This window comes from Podarcis filfolensis, assembly GCF_964270895.1.
Source record: "Podarcis filfolensis genome assembly, chromosome: 3".
NCBI lineage: Eukaryota > Metazoa > Chordata > Lepidosauria > Squamata > Lacertidae > Podarcis > Podarcis filfolensis.
Window position 1 is genome coordinate 103,943,830 of NC_139606.1, and position 25,511 is coordinate 103,969,340.

Consider the following 25,511-nt stretch of genomic DNA (forward strand, 5'->3'; position numbering starts at 1 on the left):
AGCAACCATGCCTGGTTAGCTCAAGTTTCCTTCATTTCAGCAGTCTACGTTGAAGGGGATGGGAGCAATCATTTCGTTGGGAACATTAAAGAGATCTTTGCTGATCTTTTGCACAATGCCCAGAAATCTAGCAGTAGACCGAGACCCGCCTTCTGCCCACGCACCCACCCACCCTGCTCAAAAGGGCTATTATTACAATAACTATCTACTACCTGGGCACAAATCATTATTAGAGAGATCCAGGAGATTTCCCCCTCCTTCCTACGAACAATGCATTCATTTTAGAAGGGGAGGGCAAAGAAGAGATCTGTTCATGACATCACCATCACATGCCCTGATTGTCCTCAACTTTAGCCAAACAGTGCCCAATATAGTCTTCTAAAAACGAGAGCTAAGGAGCTGTCAGAAAAGGAGAAGGGTCCACTCTGCCGCCCCCTGTACTCCAAGCACCGCTAGAAATTCTAGCCACAAATTTCGCTTTGTCACCAAGTGTGCACTCGACAGGGAGCTTCAGACAACTGTGGCTCCCTGGATTTTGCCTATATCAGCTGTCCCTTACTGCCCTTCAGATGCTGTTGGGATGACAACCTATGCTGGCTGGGTCCGATGAGAGTTGTCACCCAGCAACACCTAAAGGGTAGTTGGTTGGGGAAGGCTGGTCTGTTATGACATGTGTCTGCTTAAATACATGTTTGCTCATTCAAACATTTCAGTTTTAAGCACATATGCAAGTACATGTCTCAAAACTATAAGATGCAGAGTAGGTTCATCTTTTTACTTCTGGCGCCGCATTTAGCAAAGTTCTTATTCAATACTTTCTGCAGAATGATGATGATTACTGTATTTTAATATTGGAAGCCGCCCAGAGTGGCTGGGGAAACCCAGCCAGATGGGCGGGGTATAAATAAATGATGATGATGATGATGATGATGATGATGATGATGATGTATTACTTATACCCCCACTCATCTGACTTTGGAACTCCTTGCCTATTGACATGAGGCAGGCGCTGAACTTTTTCTGCTGCCCGCACAAAGCACTTTTCTTTAGGAAAGCCTACCGAGACACGTACAAGTTACAGGCCCTTTATTTCTTTTTCGCTACTGTTAATTTAAATCATTCCTGAACATTTTCAAATACCTGTGTTAATTGTTTCTACTGATAATTTTAACACATTTCTTAAAAATTTAAAAGTTTTCTTGCAATCAAGCAGTACATAAAAATTGTTAAATAAATACTTAAACAAAAACTCTCCTCCTCCTTCTATCCCATTGTGTGCTAAGTGCTTGACGGCTACGAAATAGCTGCTGCATTCTGGCGCTGCGGGGTAGCTCCCCTTTCAGAGACTGTACCCATATATCCTTGTAATGCACGTCATATATTTCTTTACTCCTAGAAGGTTATGAGCCCCAAGGGACAAGAACAGCACATTCAAAATCCCCAGGTGGAAGGGATCCAAGAAAAGCAGAAAACACAGAAGGCTGAAGCGCCCCTGACAGCATTTCCAAAGTTCAAAATGCAAGGCCTCCCTTGCGATAGGCAAATATTTCATTAAAAACGGCAGTTTGTCTCATTTACAAGATGGCTTCTTTGCTTTACGAGGCGGTCCCTTGGTCCAGCATTTGAGGCAGGCCCAAGATAGGGAGATTTGTGCTCTGCGGGTGCCTACCCTGGAGCACAACGAGGCCACAATCCCAGCGATTCCTGGCAAGACGGCCTTATGGGGATTGGTTTCCTGGTGCAGAACTCTACTCTGAGTTTTGAGACAGAAATGGGTCGCATGAATCTGCATAATTCTGTTGGCGCGCTTAATTCCATTCATCTGATTGTTCAATTTATGTATTTTTGGCAAATCTTTGTTCGACGGATGCTAGAAAAAGAAAGCTGTGGGGCTTTTTTTCCAGCTGAGGGACTGGAAATCAACAAGATACAGCCATACCAGGGAGGACAGACCACAAACCCAGATCCAAACAGACCCTAGACTTCCATTTAACTCCTAGAACATAGGAAGCCAGGGGAAAGATGGAAACCTGTCAATCCAGCTGTTCCCGGACTCTAACCCCAATCATCCCTTACCATTGACCATGCTGGCTGGCACAAATGGGAGTTGGAGTCCCACAACCACTGGAAGGCCACAGGCTCCCTATCCTTGACTTACAGGGTACAAAAGGCTGGTCCCACTTTCTTAGTTTCCATGTTCGAGAGAATAGCCCTCCCCCCTCCCTCGCCTTAAGGTAAACGAGATGAGCTATTTTCTCAAAATAAAAAGAATGAAGCAACAGCAGAGCAATTTAGGGAAGTCCACGAGCTCGTAAACAAAGTTTTGCACAGAGGAGGAGGACGCTTTGCCCTTCTGGGCCCTTCCTAAACAATCTCGCCATTCTATAGCAGCCTGTCAGCTCTAACACATTTATCACACTCGCTGTTTCCTAGAAGTCAAAGGCCAATGTACAGAGACATGGAGGGCGGTGCCCTCCCTCCATCTCTATTTTTAAAAAAAGTCTTGCAGAAAACAAGCAAGAAGTAGCCCCCATGTAAAGGCCAGGGGCTAGATGTCTGGCACAATGGAAAGAAGCAACAGCTTGAAGATGGAGAGGCGGTAGGAGCGAGACGGCAAAGAGAGGCACCTGTCGCATAAGCAGAGATACCTGAGGACACGAGATCAGCGGCTTACCTGGATCTTCACAGCAATGAGCACAGAGCTGAGCTCCTTGTCCAGTTCCCTCAGCACGGTCAGCTTCTTCAGGCGGAGACTGCACAGCCTGTAAGACAGAGAGAATGGGACACATTCAGGCACCACCATCCCAGGGCCCCTGCCGCATGGTACGAGGCGCTTTGGAGACAGCCTGGAAGGTCGGCAGGCCACCGCTGCTCCCGCAGCTGCCTGCCCGGCGGAGGAAGAGGGCGAAGCCGTGCTCCGCCACGGAGAAAGCGGATCGGAAAAAGAGGAAAGGAGGGAAATTAACAGAGCCAAAGCAGGATTAAGGGGGATTATGCGCCGACAGGAAGTTGCAGGGCATGTGGAGCAGAGATCCCTGCCCAGCAGGAGCCACGGCCAGCTCTTCGCTCAGACATCTCAGCTAACCCTGCCGTTGCTTGGATAGAAATGACCCGGTTCAAAGCAACCCTGCCCTCAACTTCACATAACCAAAAATAAAATAAAATAAATTCACACTGCTTATTTACAAGTTGCATTTTAACCACGTGATGCAAAAAAGCAACTGCTCTTTACGATGGATTATCAGTGCTCCTATCTGACGCTAGAGACACAGGAGCTGAGTGATGAGCTGGCAGCCCAAGCTGGCAAGCAAGTCCATGAATCTCTTGGATTGTTTGTCCAATCATGCTGGCTCCCCCAAGTTTTGTTCTGCCTTGGATTTGCAAGCATCCCTTGGCCCAATTCTCCCTGATCCAACTGCACTACGTGAACTGGGGAGAGTAGAGGGAAATGCCAACCCCCCTCTTGCGCATCATGATTTATTTTTAAAACGAATCAAACAAAAATACACGTACATCATATTGTAGGCATTCAAGATGAGGGGAAGAAAGAAAACCAATACAGGTTGGAGAAATAGAAACTGGTTGCATTAAGTATAAAATATGACCCATCATCTCTTTCTGGTTTTTCAGAACATAAGAGGAGCTGTACTGGATCAGGCCAACAGCCCATCTCGTCTAGCATCCTGTTCTCACAGTGGCCAACCAGATGCCCATAGGAAAAAGAAAACTGTTCCTAATACCATCAGGAAGAGAAGATCCAGATTATGTACGAATTCCACATACTTGCTTAACATGCTAGGACCAGTTTCATGATACCGACAGTTTTGTAATATTGAGATGGCACTAGGAGCAGCTGCGGGGGAAAGGGGAGTATACAGGGATCGATACAGCACACGGCACCTGGGCAGCACTAAATGTCGCCATTGTAAAAAGCGGATGGAAGAATCCCACTCCCTGCATCTGCACCACCAGCATCCTTTTTGCTGGCATCAGTACGGGGACAGGAGTGGTCCAGATGTAGCTGTGCATTAACTCCAGATGGGTAGATTTAAGTGACATGGGGCAACTGTCCTATGCAACGCACCTCGAAAGTTCAGGTAGAGCCATGTGTGAAATTTGGTACTGCACAGGTAGGGTGGAAAATAACACTTGTCACCATAATATTCAGCATCTTCAACTATTATTATTATTATTATTATTATTATTATTATTTCTAGCCCTTTAATCTGCAGAGTTCTCAAGAACTCTAGTAGTCCAAGAGTCCTTCAGCAACAGAAAGCAAAGACCAATTTCTGGATCATTTTCCCCACCAACCCAGCAGAGAACCAAGACTATATACCCAAGAGTCATTTTACTTGGCAGGCATCTGTAGAAATTCTGGCCTCTCTCAGTTTAATATAATTGGTTACTTTCTCCACAAACACACACACAAACACACAACACCCCACATCTTAACCGTGTTTTTAACATCTGGCACTTTAGAGTCCTTCCAAAGTCGTGCCAAAAAATATTTTGGCAGCTGCTATTAGATACTGAACCTTCTTTTTAAAAACAAACAAGCATATGCTTGAAGATTTCCCGATAGCCATAGCCAATAATACTCATCAAGGCAGGTTTGTAAACATGTGAGCCTCAGAATCCAGAGTGGTGTGTGAGTCGGATTTCCGCAGTTTGTGGCAGGAGAAGGAAGCCTCTTTTCTATCTGAGGATGCATGCTGGCCAGAGCCTGTAGTGGGTGGGATCACTCTATTCTCTCTCTTTCTCTTTCCACCCTCCACTTTCCTTGTCTACTGAGTGGGATGCCAAAGAAAAGACAAATCCCCCCTGCCAGAGGTCTGAATTGATCAGACCTTTTATAGTTCTTCAAGAGTGTCAATTAGCACATCACCTTGCCAACAAAGGTCCGTATAGTTAAAGCTCTGGTTTTCCCAGTAGTGATGTATGGAAGTGAGAGCTGGACCATAAAGAACGATGACCGCCGAAGAATGGATGCTTTTGAATTATGGTGCTGGAGGAGACCCTTGAGAGTCCCATGGACTGCAAGAAGATCAAACCTCTCCATTCTGAAGGAAATCAGCCCTGAGTGCTCACTGGAAGGACAGATCCTGAAGCTGAGGCTCCAATACTTTGGCCACCTCATGAGAAGAGAAGACTCCCTGGAAAAGACCCTGATGTTGGGAAAGATGGAGGGTACTAGGAGAAGGGGACGACAGAGGACGAGATGGTTGGACAGTGTTCTCGAAGCTACCAGCATGAGTTTGACCAAACTGCAGGAGGCAGTGGAAGACAGGAGTGCCTGGCGTGCTCTGGTCCATGGAGTCACGAAGAGTCGGACACGACTAAACGACTAAACAACAACATGGGGTGATCTGCCAGACACGACATACTTGGATTTTCAGGGGGGAAAACTTTGATAAAGTCCAGTTCAAGGTGGGGATGATAAGGGACACAATATGGGGGGGTGCATAAGGGGATGCTGGGAGCAGGCTGGCACGGACCCCGATGCCTACCATTCATGGATACAACACTCACATTTAGGCACACTAATGAAGACATTGGAGGAGGTCTGCAAGTATGTACAAAACGCATCATCACAAAACTCAGGTCTTCTTTGCATAGAGTTTAGGTCACCTTGGCAAAGAATTTCTAATTCCCGATGATGGGGTAAAAATAAACCATCTTTCTGGGGTTGGTTGACACTGGCAAGTTTATCAGCTTTCCACTATCAACTGGGGCTGGCAGAAAGGTGGAGAGAGGAAGATGTACGAAGCAAGTGAAAGGAGAATGCAAAACTTCATTGAAGAAGAGGAAATTGCTTTCCAAAATACATGAAGCAAGACTGCACACAATCATGTGCCCGTTAGGAGAAATAAACACCAAAATGCTGCTGAATTTTCATGAGAACTTGTTTTTTTAAACACTTACAAACTGATGTGCAAATGTGGGAAACGGAACTTAGGATTTGAAAAGGGAGAAACCGAGAGAACGCAAAGTTGACCGATTCGCCCATCCCTACATTTCACACACTGGTCATATTTGGGTGGTCATCTGTCAGCTTAATGACGAATGACATTTGTGCTCTTTACATGCTAGCACTTTGCTCCTCCCTTCACAACAGTCAGCTGTTAACCATTTCCCAGCCTGGACAAAATGGGAAACTATAGAAAAACAAATGCCCTCTTGGCTTTTAAGTCAGTGGAAGAGAAGCTATTGTAGAAAACACTCAGAAGGTAGAGCTGAGCATCTTGCTGTGTATACTATTGGGGGCAGCGGATAATGAATCTTAATATTGGAAATGGGGTGTCACAAGTATGGATCTATTTTCACCTGTGAGCTACGCACTTCTGGGGGCTTGGCCCTGTTTCACCAAATTAGGGATCATCCTAAGTGGGTGGCATTCACCATGAGCACCCACTTCTTTGCTTGTCTTTATTGTTCTACTTCAGGGGTGGGAGACCCCAAATGTGGTCCCCAAGACCTCTCTACCTGGCCCTTGGGACTTCCCCCATGGCCACCCCCCCTCCCCAAGGCACAGCTCCTCTCTCCAAGTCACAGTCTCCAAGTCTCTCTCCTTCAATGCCTTTTCGTGGCTAGAATGAAATTTTGATCTATAATAATGGCTTTTGCTTGCCTGGATATAGAGGACTGTGTGTAAGAAACCTCTAACGTTTACAAGGCTAGAATGCAATCTGCTGCACTGAGATTAAGAGCCATGTTTGTCGCTCCACACACTTTTGTCTCTAGCCCTGTCCACCACTGATACTCTGCACCCAAAAGATTATCCACGAGGGAATGAGGCCTTGACTTTGGTCTGAAAATGGTTGGCCACCCCTGCTCTCTCTATAAACTTGAAAAGCACTGAACCCTAGGTCATTTGAACCCCATCTACTCACAAGCAAGGAACCTCCCTCCCGCTGCAGCCCACTCCCAAACATGATCACAGGGGAGGAAGTCTTGCTCGGTTCCAGGAGAGCAAACGCAGGACTGCAGGTAGATTCAGCTTCTGCAATCGCAGGGATTAAAAGGGCTTGAATAAGAAAGCAAAATCATTTTAAGATGAAAACATGGAATCTCTCCATTCATTCCCAGTGTCGCTGAAGATGACTGACTGTCATAAAGAGAATGCCTGAAATCTCAAATGAGTTGAGTAAGGCATTAAGTAGAGATCTAGCGTGCATTCTTAGCCCACATCTATTAGAAAGCTTAGCGTTAAACTCACATATCCAAGAATCCATATGAAAAATTGTGTGTGTTTAGATGGCATATAATCATCAATGGAAAAGAAGCCGTACTGGCTGACATCTCCTTCTCCCTCCCTCCTCTGTAGGGGGTTTTTCTAGTGCATTTTACAGACTAAGGCCCTATCTGCATTATACATTTAAAGCCGTATCATACCACTTTAAATAGTCATTGCTTCCCCAAAGAATCCTGGGAACTGTAGTTGATTAAGGGGGCTTGGCAGTTGTTAGGAGACCCCTATTTCCCCTGTACAGCAACAATTCCCAGAGTTGCCTGGGAAGAAGGACTGATTGTTAAACCACTGCCCCCGGGGGAGCCATGGTTCCATCATTTTCTGGTCCGATAGGTTTTCTCTTTAAGACATGGCAGCTGCTTTGCATTATGCCACGCCCCCACAGCCGCCATTTTGTGACTGGCACCCACAGCACAGCCAAAAAGTTCCAAATGTGCTCCTTGGCCCCAAAAGACCAACCAGTTCTGGTGTATTGTATCTGTTCCTGGAGAGCTGTGTGATGGAGCCACAGCAGAATGGCAACTACAGCAGATGTAAGCCACCAAAAGCTCTTTTCTACAACAACCACACTTTTACAGCTCCCTAAGCCTTCGCCCTCCAGTTAAGAAGTCTATATTTACAATGGGGTTTTCGTCAGTCCTATAGATACTTTCAAGGGTTTACGATATGCACTCCCTTTATGGTTCTTTAGTCAGTCCGCAAACGACGACAGGCCCCTCCACACAAGCCAATTAGGAGAATGCATCTTTTGGGACACTCTAGCAAAATGCTTTACCCCAATCCTCTTATTCCTACTGAGCACTAGCTTTCGTTGATCTTCGGCTCACTATAATAAACCAGCCCTGAGACTAAAGGGAAAGTCTGGGTCCCAAGAGAGCACCGGTATTCACAGATCTCTAAACATACGCAAACAGATACGCACATACTAATTCCCAAACCTCCACCAGCTCCTTCCCCTGCCGCTTCAGGATCTATAGGGAAAGACGAGAGGAGCCCACAGGAGTTGTCCTCTTGCTGGTTGCAGCTACGGAGGGAATGATCCAACAGTCAACAACTGCTCTCTTCTTTCCTCTTTTCTGGGGATCTGCTCCAACAGGACACTTTTCGCAAAGCAGCTGCTGTTCCGAACGGTGCCAAGGTTCAGACCCTTCTGACCCCTATTGCCACCTTCACCTAAAAAAGGACGCTCCTTAATTCTGGATGAACGGAGGTGGGTCTCACTGGCGGAGGAAGAGGGGGGCGTGGGGAGCACACCGCCCCTGGCACCACGATCCCGGTGGGGTGCCATCGCGGCTGGGCCCCCCCCCACGCTGGGTGCTGCGCCCCCGGTATGTGCACCACACCCCTGCAGGCAGCGTGCCATGGCCCCGGGACGCGTGCCCGCCACACCCCCGCTTGCTCTCCGCCCCCGGTGCTGGAGCATGAAGCTCCCCCACTGTTGGGTTGCTCTTTTATGGCGAAGGAAATACACTCTTGACCGTAGGCTCCTCCAGACACCCTCTTCATTGAGCATTCACTTCGATTTATTCATGGTGCACTTACACGGCGATGAAGCATTCGTCCTGATTTGCTTGTGGGTGTTTACACATCTTTCTGTCCATCGTCCATTCATTCCATGCTCTGCAATGCATTTGTTTTTTAAAGCGTGCTTTAGTCCCATACTGAAGCAGGATCTACAGGCTTTGTGCCTGCAACAATATCATTTCCTGAATTTCCTGATAAGGCCCAGTGTTTCTCAACCTGTGGGTCCCCAGATGTTGTTGGACTACAACTCCCATCATCCCTGAGCTCTGGCCTTGCTAGCTAGGGGTGATGGGAGTTGTAGTTCAACAACATCTGGGGACCCACAGGTTGAGAAAGGCTGCAATAAGCGCTCGAATCCCTCCCACAAAATACAGACAGTCCGGAGGTGTCCCTAGTTCCAACATACTCCCTTGCTATTTCCCATGCTCCAGGATCAAGCCAAGGCTAGGAGAGGATAAGCAAACAAGTGGAGATGGTGGGAGGAAGAGCAGAAGGAGCATCAGAGAATGACAGCGAGGCCCTTGTAGGTGTGTGGGTCTCAACAGGCATCCAATCAAGCGAGTCTCTGATCCTGGTTCTAGTCAAATGGTTTGATGGAAGATTAGTGGTACCCAGTGTTAGTTATAACCAGAGCAGATCCGTCAAAATCACTGGACTTAAGTAATTCAAACACACCCATTGAAATTGGACTTAACTAAAGGTCTGTCAATTTCAATTTGTCAACTCTGATTCCTGTTTAGGGTGTGATTCCTGTTTAGGGTGGCTAACCTCTGGCCCTCCAGATGTTGATGGTCTACAGCGCCCATCATTCGTAACAATTGGCCATACCAGCTGGAGCTAATGAGAATCCAACAGTATCTAATAAACTTAAGACAAATATTATTTATTTATAGAATTTATATACGGCCCTATACCCGGAGGTCTCAGGGCAGTTCACAGAACATAATCAAAATATAAAACCATAATATATAGAACAAAAATAAAAACAACAAATATTATCCAACGAAATATTTGCCAGGACAAGGGTGTGGAAAGAGAAACTACCTACCTCACCCAAATAGACTTGTTACCGAGCCAAAAAGTTACATATCATGCACTATCCTTCATATGTTTTGTTTTTTAGTTCAGTTTCCAACATAATGAGACCCCCTTCCTTCCCTGCATGTTGCTTCTAAGGAGATTTCATCAAGATTTTTACTCCTTTGATACCCCATCCATTTGTTCTTGTACCCGTGAGCAACTATAACACAAATTTATCTCTTTTTGAAAAAATCCTGATTAAAATGCAGTAAAATATAGGCCAACTTCTGTTAATGCTTCCATTTATCCTAATCTATCCAAGTCATTTAAATCAAGATTTTAAAAATGTTGGCTCGTTGTATTCATATCATAAGCAGCCAGCAGCATTTTGCTTTCATACATAAAATTATCAGGGGAAACACATTTTAATTTTAATGGCAAGCTTTATAAAATGCAGCTCGGTGCCTTACGTGCAGCATTACTTTTTCTAAAATAACTGTTTCTTAAAATCATAATTTTCATATTTGATTTTTAATAGGGCAATCAACACTGAGTTAATCATCAAACCTATTACCAGGAGTGTTCTTTGACAAATCCCTATCCATTGGAAAGAGTAATATATACAGACATAAAAACAAAAACTTATAGCACAATCCTATGCATGTTGAGCAGCCCTTCCAGACATCCTTTTTGTTGTGCATTCATGATGATTTGCGATCATAATGTTATCGGGGCAGTTACACATATTGAGCTTTCAATCCTACTTGTACCTGCAGAATGTTTGGGTGGCCAGACAACTTCATTTCCACGATCAGAATGTGCCCTACAGCCTCCTGCTTAGATCCTGCAACTTTTAACACTACAAATGTTCCAGGGTTTGTTTGTCATCCCCGCTTTTGCTGCACTATCACACAAGAGTGCCCCAACATCCTTGCATTGCAGCAGTAATGCAGTGATGTTGGGGAAGCACTGCAGAATAAATCCACCACTAACACGCTGTTATTCATCAATGGCATGTTGTAGAATACATGTGCAAGAAAACATCTGTCCAGGGGTGGGGCGTTAATGTTAGCACAGGTTCATTCTACCACATTCTTGTAATTTGGCAGTCGTGTGAACAGGCCCTGAAAGCACAGCGGGAACGAACTGTGACTCAACAGCCCCTTAAGAACATTCTTTAAAAGCCAGCAGCCCTTACTTACGAATTGCTAACACACCTCCAACTTCCCAGAATCTATCCTAGGCTGTGTGCCCACCATACATTTAAAGCACATGACTTCCCCCAAAGAATCCTGGGAAGGATAGTTTGTTAACGGTGCTGATAACTGTAGCTCTGGTGAGGCATAAACTACAATTTCCAGGATTCTTTGTGGGGAACTGTGTCCTTTAAATACCGTAAATTCCGGAGTATTATGCGACTAGGTGTATTAGACGACTCCCCCAAATTGGCAGCTGCAATTTGGGGGTTCGTCTTATGAGCCCAGTATTATACGCTGCACGGCGGCAGCAGGCGGCGGCTCCGCGCCGGGCAGCTTTCTCCCGGCGTGGAGCCTGCCACCCATACCTGTCGTATAAGATGATCCCTGACTTTTTAACCTCCTTTCCGGGGTTAAAAAGTTGTCTTATACGCCAGAATCTACAGTATATGGTGTGTATGCGGCCCTGTAGTGTGACACAAACAATTGCCAAAATTCCAAAAGAGTTAACTCTGGCATTTAAGCAAATCTGCAACAATTTCTTTCTTTCAATAATTTATTGTGCTTCCAAGAGCCAGGTTTTTAAATCAGCAGACTGCCTGAGGAGGGAATTGTAGTTATGGAAGAGGGAAAATAAGAGATGAGATGAGCCTCAAAGATCCCTTCTGAAAGTTCTGTTCAGCTCATCCCTAGCTTCTAAGAATCCACTAAGAAACCACCAGGCACAGACCATATTAAGCATTTTTAATTCTCTTTATAGTCATAAGTGCCTAGCAATGTTTTTTAAGAAGTATAGCAAAAGCTGGGGTTCTTAAAATGCAGAATTTGATACCAAAGGCTGGCTTTGGTACAGCAGTCTTGGGGATAAGTAAAACAAAGAAGGTTCTAACTAGAGATGGGGAGAATTGTGTTTAGGTATCAGCCCAAAGGCTGAAAGTGGGCAACAGTAGATCAAACCTATAAAATAGTTCTTTTATAGCTTTTACAGTCAATTAAAATGCATCTAAAACCTGCACACCACACAAATGGCAGCTCAAATAAAACGATTTTACAACACACTGAAATAATGCAAAGTTGTGCTGTGCAGGCGCTGCTAACAGAAAACTCCCAGGTAATCGGATGTATCATAATGGGATATTGAGGAGACAACAGTGGGACTATCCTTCCTAAGCCAAACACATAAAGCTTTTACAGCAGGGATGAGGGAGATGTGGCCCTGCAAAAGTTGCGGGACTCCAAATCCCATCAGTCACTGTCAATATGGCCAATGCTGAAGGATGCTAAGAGCTGTAGCCCATCAACACCTGGAGAGTCATAGGTTCCCCATCCCTGGGTTTTTACTGGGTTGCAAGCCACCATATTGATTTGCAACCAGAAAAAGAAGCCAGTGCAGACATGGGAGCAGGAATACCATGTGCTCCTGCTGATCCGCCCCCATCAGGAGGCACGTTCATATGCTCAATACATGCTCAAGCTCCCAGATATAATAGTGAGAGCCCTGTGCAATGTACATCACACTACCTTTAGCTTTGAGGCTATGAATGCAAAGCAGGTGTGATGGCCTGGGACTCTGGCTCGGACTCAGAACCAGAGGAGTCTCAGTCTGCACCGGATCCTTTGCCTCAGGCATCATCTGTACCAAGTCTGGGACCTGGTCCTGAAGAACCCCAGTCTGCACAGGTTCCCCTGCAACAAACACCAGCTGGGCCGAGTCAGGGGCCTGAGCCTGCCCTGGCTCCAGATGTGGGGATTACCTCGTTGCCTTCAGCTGGGCCATCACTTACAGCTGCTCCACTACCGGTTTGGTCAGGGGAGACTGAGGCGGCCCCTGGGTCTAGTAACCCACCAACCCGACGTCTCCCGAGCTGCAGAGACTAAGGTCTGAGAGAAGGACAGACCTGAGTACTCGCAGGAGGAGTGCTCGCCTTGGGGCGAAACAGGGAGGTGAGTCTCCATGGGATCAGGACTGGCCATTACCCCGACAAAGATAAAAGGTTGTCGGACCTCGCCCCAGGTTGCGGGAGCAACATTGCTGTATGCCAGATCCTGTACCTGTCCTTGCCTGGTTTCCTGCCTCGTGTCTTGCCTTGACCCTGTCGGACTGACACCTTCAGATTCTGGACTGAACCTGGACCATGGTTCTCGGGTTACCCCAGGGGCAAGCACAGCAAGTTACACATATGCACTTTTCTAAGAGGCAAAGAAGTTACTTGTGGATGAGGAGCAGAAATAAATTGGGTGTGGTGCTCATTTGCACCACTTTGCAAGGATACAAAATATGCATCTTCTCACACTTTGGGCTATCTAGTCCACCCCACTGAAAGCAATGCATGGTGAATAAAGACCCGCACTCCAATTTAGACCTGTTTCTGCCCCAACAAATGAGTTTTGTGTTCAGAAGCTGCTTCCGCACACCAATCTTTAGAGCTCCGCTAGACATTGTGACCAATGGTGTGGGTGTGTGGGCGGGCATTTAACAATGTCTGGTTTTTATTATCAAAAGAGCAAGAGTGGGAGAGATCAAGATCATGATTGCACCATGTGAGGAGCGGGGTTATAGCCTTGGTCACCATGATACAGAGTCAAGGAAAAAACCCACCTCCCATAGAACTGCTATTCACTGCAAGAAGGAAGTTTCAATTGGGAGGCCCCTGGAAGTTTCCTTTCTGAAGCTGGGGGGAGATTTTCATCAGGACCACCAATTGTGGAGGGGAGGGTTAAGTCCCTCACTGCACTGTGTTGTCTTGATCCACACGCCTCCCACAAAAATTAAACAGGTTAAAATACATACACATATTGAATGTATCATCTAGTTTGGCCCTTAACTGGACCCCAACAAGAAAATGGAAGGATTAGGGTGATAAGCATTGAAGGAAAGGGGGAGAGGGATTTATGCTTTCTTTGGATCTCTCTTCCTACCTGAACTAATTTTTGTCGTCCCCCCCCCCTTGGGCCCACACATAAAAGTTAAAAAGCAATATTTAAAGTCAAAAGAATAGCGTATTCAACCTTCTTTTGATTTCAAATACAGCTTTTCAGCATGGACTCCCTATTGGCTTACGTCTTCTTTTTATCAGTGACAAAAAGGGGGTGGGAGATTCGTTTCTCTGTTAATTCCTTCAATCTTGCTGTTAATAAGTCTTGTTCAGGGATGCTTGGGGGGAAGAAGAAAGTTCAAAGCCAACAAAGGAGAAGGGAAGAAGAAAAGCAGAGTCCTGGAGGCAGAGAGGCTCTGCTCTTGGTGGAAAGGGGGCAGGGGGAGATTTCCCCTCTCAAAAGGAGTAGGAGCAAAATACATAAAAACTGATTCTCTGCATCCCCCTTCCCCAGTTTATTATTAGATCAACATTTTTTAACCATGTCCCATTCTTTGCCATGTTTTCCTCTATGCTCGTGTGCGTTGTTATTGCATTCATTCTATGTTTATTATATAAAATGCCTCAATGTGGCTTACAGTTATAAAAGCACATATACTACAATATCTAAAATACACCATACATCAAAAAGATACGAAGTCATCGTGGACGAAAAATGCTCATCCTGCAATGGCATAAAAGGGACAAGTTCTACCTTGTCCTTCTACAAGATGAGCACCAAGACAAGCTAGGGTATCATGAAAACACCATATGACCCCAGTTGTGAGCCATATTCCTGAGTGAACAGCAACATCTTCACTTGGTGCCTAAAAGTTTAGATAGATAGATAGATAGATAGAGACACAAACAGACATATACTTGCTGGTGTGGTGCAGCGCTACAGAGCTGGTCTCCCAGTATTAGCATTGCAGTCGTTTACCAGCATGCGGGGCCATTGCTCCAGTGTGGGAGCGCTGATGAGAGTGTCGGATTGGGGAGACAGTGCTGCCATGCTCTGCTGTGCCCCCACAGCATCTCAGCAAGCGGCACCGTGAAGCTACAACTGGGAATCTGGTGTCCCAGCACCAACCCACTAGCTACTCCTTTCTAGGTGTATAATTCACACTCACGCCTGATAACCAAGGACTTCAAGCATCTGACAAAGTGGACTCTGGCCCACAGAATTTGGGATGAATCTGTCTGTTTCCTGTCTACGTCAATTTTGGATGCATTCATTCAAAGGTCCACTCTATCGTGTTTGTGCACTAACCTGTGAACATTTTTTTTTAAAAAGTGCCAAAGAATTTGCATTTATTTATCTCAAAGTACTCATTTCCCCTATTTGTCTGAACGTGTGCTTTCTTTTCCTTACATATTTTGATAGTTTGTTTTTTTCCTGAGCCAAGCACTATATTGCAAACTGCAGAAAAGGGCAAAATCTGACAGGTTATCGGGCTCTCATTCATGTGTTAGTCTGGGAATTCGGTGCAAATGGGGTTGGTTCGCTTCCAAATGCGGGTGAGAAAAAATGCTCTTCTATCCCTACAATAAAGCTTATGCCACAATGCATGTGCTGGTCTTCAAAGGTGTCCCTAGACTTGTTGCCATTTTATCCCAGCAAGATAAGCCACATGCCACACTTCTCATAACACCAATATTTCTGACGGCCTGGGCAAACCTGCTCCACATGCCAATCCCTCTAACCCTTTCCACGGCTTCTGCCACCCAGGCCTGGCTTCGCAAAGAGTTCATTTTCGGTCTGATGAACAGGATAATCCACACCTCTAGCCTGCAAAGTCCTCAAGGTGGCAGCAGTTTACTGGCTTCGGCCACTCTTTAGGTAAGGAACAGAGGAAAGAAATGACTGCCTAGACCACTCAGGAATCTGAAAACAGGAGGACATATTCTCTCTCTCTCCCCACCCTAAAAAAAGGGGTTATTGGTAACAAGCTGGGCACACAGATCTGTCCAAGCAGCATGTGTGCAGCTACCACAAAGCCGTAGAAGAGGAGAAATGCATCCGATTCTACTAAATCGCTTCTTCCACAGCAAAGGCAGATCCTGGATATAGTCCGACACAGACAGAGGAAACACTGGCGAAGGCTGAGCTAAGCTGGCATCAGTTCACTGTTCTGCTCACAGCGATCGCTGCTTCTCTCACTCTTTCTCTCTCATTGCCATGCTCATTACGGTGTCCCTGCAGGGTGCCTGCTTCCTGCAATTGGAGCTAACAGCAATCCACTGCCAGCCTTACTTCCCTGGGGCTGAGAGAGGACTGGAAGCCGCTCCTAAGCCCTGAAGCAGCGGTGGGTTTCTTGGAGGAGAGAGAGGACGAACGAAATCTGGGGTGGTGGACGGTGGGGCTTGCACAGCAGTTATATTATCGTCCATGCCAGTCCGTTTGGCAGTCGCAAGCTGGATCCCGTAAAGTGAATGTCACCCATTCCTCGCTGCTAAGCTTGAACCCCCCCCCTCCATGGAAATAACCTGAAGGCCAAAAATAAGCACAACAGAAACGGGCTGAGCCTCCCAGCATCCCTCTGAGCTCAGCTGAAGCAGCCACAGCTTCGCTTGCAAGCCGAGCAAGCCCTTCCTCTCAGATGCCAGTCCCTCTCCCTCACAAGCATCTCTGAGCAAGACTTACCCCCCGGCAACACTGAAGGAATGGCGGGCAGGGGGGTTAAGAAAGAGAGGGGGCTTCGGCAAACACGCCAAATGTCAGCACTGAATTAAGAACTGCCAAAATAGAAAATGAGCCAATGTGCTGTTGATAAAGTACCACGACACTTTGAAAAACAGGTTTTTTAAAAACCCTTACCCTTTATTATGTGTGGGGGGGGGGGAGCAGTTCAGCCATGATCAGCGTTACCTGTCTGAGCTTATGTGTTTTCTCTTCTCTGGCACTGTAGTTTGCCCAAACCAGTAAACTGTGGTTTGCCCCAATGAGAAAAGGTTGGGGGGGGGGGAATAGCTACATGTGGGAAAGTGGATGTGGCCAAAGTCATTCTCATTTGTTAACAGAAATTTGGAGGAAGCGGCTTTGTTGCCCAAGATCTTCCATACACATACACATGCACACACACACACCTCTTTATTGAACATATTTCACAAATTTATACAACAATCTACTATATTACCGTTTGTATCCCATCCCATACTAGAAAAAAGAAAATTTAAAAATACAAAAAAACTGTAAAACATAAAAGGACCTAAAATAGCCTTCCAATTGTTCTCAAAGAAACTAGATCATACTTGTTATATCTTACACAGTATCATATTAATTCCTGAAATAATATAAAAGAAACAAAAAGGGACAAAGATTGAATAGAAACATTTGTTTTAAATATATTATCTATACATTGCAAGACTCATTCAAGATCTGCTAGGAGGTTTTTGCTATTACAGTAATTCTTCAGGTATTCCTTAAATATAATCCATTCTTGGTTTACTTTTTGCGTTGAATAGCCTCTTAGCCTCCCCGTCATTTTTGCCATTTGCATATATTCTAGCAATTTAACTTGCAATTTAACTTGCCCAAGATCTCTGTGCACCCCAAATTTGCCAGTACAGTATGTGATTGAATCACACCACAAAACAGCGGAAGTCTGGAAGCATCCCTTATTTCCTTTATATTTTTCCTGCCTTTTTAAGGTGTTCTCCCCACCCTTTCTATGCTGTTTCAGAGCAACTAGAAGGAGAATTTTATTTTGCATAATTAAAAACTAAAATCCTAGCTACATGTCTCTCTGTCCCCGCCCGCTCCTCCAGCTGATAGTAACAAAGAACCTCAAAGGGTTCCCAGGAAAGCCATTTGAAAACCGTGCTGTTAAGTAATCAGAGTTAAGACTGACAATCATAATCCTGATTTAGTTTGACACATTTGGAATATGGTGTCACCTGATTAGCAAGATAAAAGGTTTCAAGTCAAAGATAGCCTGCCCATGAGAGGATTATTATATCTCAAGTTATCTAACCCAAGTTAAAAATATAAACCAAAATTGGTGCGGAAATGCAGAACAGAGCCATGGAACGCTTAAGCCGCCCAACTCAGAATGTTTTTTATTTTAAAAAACTGTGATGCGGGGACTCTCAAATCAGGTCCTTTTTCCTCACTCAAAGGGCTCTTCTAGCCGAGAGTCAAAAGTGGTGTTTTACAAGGACATTAGCATTTTGACAAGTAATGTAGACAAAGCACACTTGGGTATTTGGACATTATTAGTTACTTTATAGCCTGGATTTCTTACAGCATGAACAATAGCCAGTTAATAAATCATGTCAATGTGCAACGTGCAGTCTATAAAAGCATCTTCAATATAATCTTATCTTAGAATAGAGGATCAGCAACTAGCAGCCTACAGGATGAATCCTGCCCCCTGAGGAGTACTGCCTCTCTCACCAAAATGCAAACTCTCTATCCCATTCTCCTTCTCGGCCATATGCCCTGCTTTATAGGGGACAGTTCCTCTAGCCGAAGCCAAGTCTGAGCCAAGTCTAGTTTAAACCTAAGAAGGAAGAAACTCAAATACTTAGAAAGAACCTGTACATTGGACTGAGCAGGCACTACTGGTCACCTCTGGCCAGTGCCTTCCCTACTATAGTGAAATGCCCCGTATTTCTACTTAAATTTTAGTAACATTTGTATCTATACACATAAAGTGGCACATGCAACTTTTAAGCAAATTGCAAATACTCTTTTTGGGTGGTGCATAAGATGAGCACCCTCCCCAACCCTGCCAAATGTAGGTATGGTCCAAGGTGTCAATTTTTATTTCCATTATAAAGTTCAGTCCTCCACACTTCTGCATTGATCTGTGAATTAAGAGTTTGTGAAAATTCATAGCACTTTGGTGCAGATTCCTCCTCATATAAACAACTACCTGACGTTTAGAAGACATCAGGGAAGTTTTTAATGTGTGACATTTTGATGTACGGTATTTTTCGCTCTATAGGACACACTTTTACCCCTCCAAAAATGAAGGGGAAATGTGTGTGCGTCCTATGGAGCGAATGCAGGCTTTCGCTGAAGCCTGGAGAGCGAGAGGGGTCGGTGCACACCGACCCCTCTCACTCTCCAGGCTTCAGGCAGCTATCTGCAAGCTTTCGGAGCACGGCGGGAGTTCCCACCGGGCTCCGAAGGCTTGCGGATAGCAGCCTGTAGCTTGAAGCTCGGGGAGCGCAGCGCCAACTCCCACTGCGCACCCCGGGCTTCAGGCAGCTATCCACAAGCCTTCGGAGCCCGGCAGGAGTTCCCGCCGGGCTCCGAAGGCTTGTGGATAGCAGCAAGCTATCCCTCCCCCCAAAAAAAATTTAGGTGCGCCCTATGGTCCGGTGCGCCCTATAGAGCAAAAAATACGGTATTTTTAATCTTTGTTGGAAGCCGCCCAGAGTGGCTGGGGAATCCCAGCCAGATAGGCGGGGTACAAATAATAAATTAGTATTAGTATTATATGCACATTTATGCAATGCAATTTGCCCTGGAATGATGTGTCTTCGTACGTTTGCTTTTAAGCGCACTTTACTCTAGTACATTCCTTGGCTGGAGAACCAGTGAGGCAAAATTTGAAGAAGTGAGAATTTCAAAGGGTGGCTGGGTTTCAGTTCGGCTTCACACTGAATCGAACGTCTCCCACTTCCCTACCCCGTGCCACTGGAAATGCTCCAAGAGATTGGACCAAGTGAGAGACAGAGAGGCACAAGTTCTCCATCTTCTGCCTCTATCCCTCCAGCTGGAAAACTAACAAGGAGGAACCAGAAGAGCATATAGAGGAGGCGACTTTCTTTTGCACATCCCTGTCCCAGCCCATGCTCATTTCATACAGTGTGGAGGAGAGAGAGGAGAATGAAGGAAGAGGGTTGGCTATGCATATACCAAGTGGGCTCCCACTCAAGTGGGACTGCCAACTATGCCTCTAAAGTTTTGGTAAGAAGAGAATTGACGCATTAAGCGTCTTAAGTGTAATGCTCAGGACTAAGCTGGGCAAAATGAAACCAGCATTCAAAGAACTCCAGATGCCAGTTAGGGTGCCATGGAAGACTTTAAGTGATAGGAGCTTAGGAGTTAAGACAATAAAAGGCACAGGTCCTTGCCCAGACACTTCGGACTTCTTCAGTGAAAAAGCAGCATGGCGGCATCAGAGGAGCATAGGAGACGTCTCATAAGCCAGACCACTGGCCCACGATGTGGTCAACATGTCAGCATGTCTCCAGGATTTCAAATAGGGTCTCTCCTAGCCCTGGGTGGTAACTGAACCGGGGATCCAGGAATACTTCTCCAATGAAATGAAAGGGAATGTTCAAGGAGCGGGACCAGACACTGACTTACTCCCACTGCAAGACAAGGATGAGCAATCTGTGGCCCTCCAGGTGCTCTTGGGCTCCAAGTCCCATCAGCCCAAGCCAGCATGGCCAATGGTCAGGGATGATGGGAGTTGTAGTCTAACAACACAGAGAGAGAAAGAAGAAACAGAATCAAGAGAGAAAAGTGGGTGACCACCATCTTTGGCTCTGGAACTGAGCAGATTACATCCCACACCTAAGAGAAGGCAGCTCTCTACACCCCTAGTCTAGATGAATTAAGCTTCCTTCCCGCCCCCCACAACAGGCACCCTCCATGAGTTTTGTTTAATGCTTATTAAAACTAACTAGGCTACTGGCTATCACCACATCATGTGGCGTCAAATTCCATAATTACATGTTTTGTGAAGAATTCTTTTGTCTGCCACAAACTTAGTGTCAATCAATTTTACGGGGAGACCTCCAGTTCCAGAGTTACAAGAAAGAAAAATGGGGGGGGGGGGGAGAGAAAGGACAAAACACCTCTCTCTATCAACCAACACGACACAGTGCATAATGCTATAAATGTCTTCCACGTGCCCTACTTAATCTTTTTTGGGGGAATAAGTAAATGATGCATCCTGCTGTTTTAAGTAAAACAGCTTGCGAAAGACACACAAAAATCTTTTACAACAGCTATCCATATGTTGGAGGGAAGACTATGAGCATAAAGTAGCTATTTGATGAGAGACTGACTTTTGTAGCAAAGCCTAGTAGTGGAGGATCCTAATCAGAGGCATTTTTTTTTTTAAAAAAAGAATTTATATCCCACCCTTCCTGCCAAGCAAGCTCAGGGGACAGCAAACATATTAGTGATGCAATTCAATTAAACATTAATAAAAACACTCAGGATAAGATGTAGGCTGTACCAGGTAGTCCCAGCATTTCCTGGGACATTTTTGGAACAAAGGAGCTCCTCTGGATCAGGCCAATGGCCCATCTAGTCCAGCATCTTCCTATCATAGTAGCCAACCAGATCACAGAATCACAGAAGTTGGAAGGGACACTGAGGATCATCTAGTACGACCCCCTACAATGCAGGAATATGCAGCTGTCCCAAATGAGGATCGAACCTGCAGCCTTGGCATTATTAACACCACGCTCTAACCCACTGAGCTATCCAGCGAGTTATCCCAGGAGCCTGGCAGAAACCAGCAAGCAGGACCCAAGCACAAGAACACTCTCCCATCCCTTGGTATCCAGCAACTGGCATTCAGAAGCATTGCTGCCTCCAAAGCCACTTCCGCCCTGCAGAGGAGATGGGGTTGCGGGCTTCACGAGCCCAGCCTCTGCGCGATTGGGTGAATTCCCGGTCGCATCACCCCCTGGCCAGCCAATCGGCTGGCTCTGGGGGCGTGGCCTGCCCTATTTAAGGCAGGCGCAGCCGGAGATCTCCCTCTTTTGCCGCTTACCAGCTGTTCCTGTTTCCCACCCTCCTGCCCTATAAGGGTTTTCATTCCTTGACCTTGCTATGGACCTTGGTTGGTCACCGTTGAGGGGCCTGGTCGGAATTTTTCCACTTGGCAATTTGGCACCAGCCACTTGGTTTTCACCTACCTCGTATTGGCGGTTAGGCACTGGTATTGTTCTGTAGTTGGAAGAGGGGAGGAAGCGCCATCACCTGCCCTGCATATTGTAGGGTAGTCCGATAAAGAATTCCGGGGGGCGTGGCCCTGTCCGAAGCCTATGGAGGTGAGGGCCTAAGGCACGCCCCCTATCAGTGACCCGGGGGGAGTTCCTAGTTGATGTGCATCAGCAGGACTCCCCCTACTGGTGGTTAACCCTTCCCAGACTTCAAGCGGATGGGTTGAAGCCAGATATAGTCGTTTAGGACCAATGCCTAAGCCAATACTGCTCATCACCTGTAACCAATAAAGTTGTGGCCTTATTTAGCCCATTAACCTTAATAATTGTGTCATGTGTCTTTATTTCCACGGAGTGGGGGGGCCTCACCACACAACAGTGGAGGCAGAACATAATCATCATGACTAGTAGCTATTGTCAACCTTATCCTCCTCTTTCTTTCTTTCTTTCTTTCAGGGAGCTGCTGGAGGAAAGCCAAATATTTTATGATCTGTGTACCCTTAAGGAATACCTGTATGGAACAGACGTGAGATCCTCCTTTCGTTTGGTCAACTACACTTTGAAAAGGATGCTCCCATTTGCTTCTAACCTGATGGTGGGAAAAGCTTCCTTTGATAAAGTCTGAAGGACACTGGTTTCAAAAGTAGATCAACTAATGTCATCCATCACCAAACCGACTATAGCAGACCAAGGTGGCTTCTATGCCTTCTTTCAGCTGTGATATGCAGCAAGTTAGGAAGTTTCTTTCTTATGCACTTGAGAGTGAAGGTCAAATTTGCACGCTGTGAAATTCAAACATGGAAAACGGTTCTGTATAGGACTTGACATGCTGCTCAACAGGGTCAGCCGACGCACATTTTCAAAACATCCCCCAACCACCCCAACTGAGCGCACACATTGTAAAACTACCTGCACGATTTGCCGCATGTGAGGGTCAAAAGGCAGGTTGCCTGTTAATTCCTACCACAGAAGTGTTTTATGGAGAGCAATTTTAAAAAGTGTGCAGAATCCCTAGCGGGTTCATCAAGTGGGCTGCCTGACAAGCTTTGGAAATTAGTATATACTAAACCGCATGACTGGCCTTTCCCGGTTTTTGTGCAATCAAATAATAATTGTACTGTTTGTGCTGCCTGTACAGTATCATTTGTAATGTTTAATAAATACGATACATTCATACACCTCTAATTACCGGAGAGCTGAGGGAAGAAATGAGATGTAGCCACCTTGAAAATAAATCCAATACTTGGTCAGCTCCAAGTTAATAAGAGCGCTTGGTATTTAAATAGAAAGATTAAAAGCTGTGGAATAAACAACGAAGAGGGTGACTAATAAAGTTCTTTAAAACACCATTAATACAGCTTTATATTTTCGCCTCGTTAGTTCCTCTTGCACAAGGAAAGGTTAGAACAAAAACCCTCTGCTACTGACATATGTGCCACATTACCAGTTTGCTAGTACGGAAAGGGAAAAATTCCAGTGCAATCCTAACCATGCCTACTCGGAAGCAAGACTGCCGCCATAGTATTTGAAGTCAAGCAAAGTCAGATATTTAAGGATTTCAGCCTGAGATCATGTTTTCCTTTTCCTGGAGCAGCTAAGTCATATCCCCCACCACCACCCGCAACTCATATTGGACTTCATTCGCATCTGAGCCAAAAAATCCCTGCACACATATGGCTCTTAAAAATAATGCCAGATGGTGATCTTGGAGAAATACATGAGTAAGAATGGAATCCTGGCATTCAGATGCCCCTTAAGCTAACTTGCTCCCCAAAGAGAGCTCTGGAAGCACCAGAGTCTAGAAAGATTGACACTCGTTCTCAGAAACAGTTTGGCCATGTTTCTAAAAGCGCTCAACGCAGTGAAACGGATAGCGTCTTCAGTTCAAGTCTCCGTTTCACCAAGGACCAAAATAGTGACTCGGGGGTTAGCCCCACATTTGCTCAGCAGGGGTGTCGAAGCGTCAAACATAGCCAGATAAAAATGGGTGGTGGGTGCTAAAAAGCCCAAGGTGGAAGCGAGGTCTTTAATTCCCCCACCTGCCCATCCCACCCCCACAAGTGGGTGAAAGGTTTGTTGACCAGATATGACCAGCTTGGGAGATTTACACTGGTACTTCGGGTTACATACGCTTCAGGTTACATACACTTCAGGTTACAGACTCCACTAACCCAGAAATAGTGCTTCAGGTTAAGAACTTTGCTTCAGGATGAGAACAGAAATTGTGCTCCGGCGGCGCGGCAGCAGCGGGAGGCCCCATTAGCTAAAGTGGTGCTTCAGGTTAAGAATAGTTTCAGGTTAAGAACGGACCTCCGGAACGAATTAAGTACTTAACCCGAGGTACCACTGTTGTTTAAATACACCAGCAGAAGGACCAGTGACTGCATTTCTGTTCATGATAGATGCAAGCATAATCCACAGATTATGTCAAAGGAAAATCAAAAGCACATTATACTTAAATGAATCTCAGAGAAGGAAAGAAATCTAAGAAGCAGCGCATGCAGAGGGGAAGAGGAAAAAAAGATGCAATGATTATAGGGGAAAATAAAGTATAAAACAATTTGATTTTCCTTTGATATTATCTGAAGATTATGTTTATACCTTTCGTAAATTGAAACGCGTTTGCTGGTTTTTCTGCTGATGAGCTTTAAATGAAGTTTCCAAACTGGTCAAATGTGGTTGCAACTCTCTCGCACGCTGGGGGAACTTAAAGACCTCGCTTTCACAAGGAATTTAAAAAGTATGCTTCGTACCCAAGAAAATTATTCCATACATATTGCCACAGTACCATCCTATGCTTCCTTAGGATAAAACTTGTGTTTTGTCTTGTATTTTATTCTGCGAACTGCCCTGAGATCCTTTGATGAATAATAATAATAATAATAATAATAATTTATTATTTGTACCCCGCCCATCTGGCTGGGTTTCCCCAGCCACTCTGGGCGGCTTCCATAGAAACCAAAAATACACTAAAATATCACAGATTAAAAACTTCCCTGAACAGGGCTGCCTTAAGATGTCTTCTGAATGTTAGGTAGTTATTTATCGCTTTGACATCTGATGGGAGGGCGTTCCACAGGGCAGGTGCCACTACCGAGAAGGCCCTCTGCCTGGTTCCCTGTAGCTTTGCTTCTCGCAATGAGGGAACCGCCAGAAGGCCCTCGGCGCTGGACCTCAGCATCCGGGCAGAACGATGGGGGCGGAGACGCTCCTTCAGGTATACTGGGCCGAGGCCGTTTAGGGCTTTAAAGGTCAACACCAGCACTTTGAATTGTGCTCGGAAACATACTGGGAGCCAATGTAGGTCTTTCAAGACCGGTGTTATGTGGTCTCGGCGGCCGCCCCCAGTCACCAGTCTAGCTGCCGCATTCTGGATTAGTTGTAGTTTCCGAGTCACCTTCAAAGGTAGCCCCACGTAGAGCGCATTGCAGTAGTCCAAGCGGGAGATAACCAGAGCATGCACCACTCTGGCGAGACAGTCCGCGGGCAGGTAGGGTCTCAGCCTGCGTACCAGGTGGAGTTGGTAGACAGCTGCCCTGGACACAGAATTGACCTGCGCCTCCATGGACAGCTGTGAGTCCAAAATGACTCCCAGGCTGCGCACCTGGTCCTTCAGGGGCACAGTTACCCTATTCAGGACCAGGGAGTCCTCCACACCAACCCGCCCCCTGTCCCCCAAAAACAGTACTTCTGTCTTGTCAGGATTCAACCTCAATCCATTAGCCGCCATCCATCCTCCAACTGCCT

At 45.8% G+C, this 25,511-nt stretch overlaps 1 protein-coding gene across 4 annotated transcripts in view; it reads right to left on the reverse strand.

Annotated features, from left to right (window-relative positions):
• LOC310758505 (phosphofurin acidic cluster sorting protein 2-like) overlaps positions 1–25,511 on the reverse strand; it is a 193,500-nt gene that overhangs the window by 62,604 nt on the left and 105,385 nt on the right. For all 4 annotated transcript variants that reach the window (XM_083605037.1, XM_083605036.1, XM_083605035.1 and 1 more), the window contains exon 2: positions 2,675–2,762. In XM_083605037.1, the coding sequence (XP_083461163.1) occupies positions 2,675–2,762 (88 nt within the window). The remainder of the gene's footprint in view (positions 1–2,674; positions 2,763–25,511) is intronic.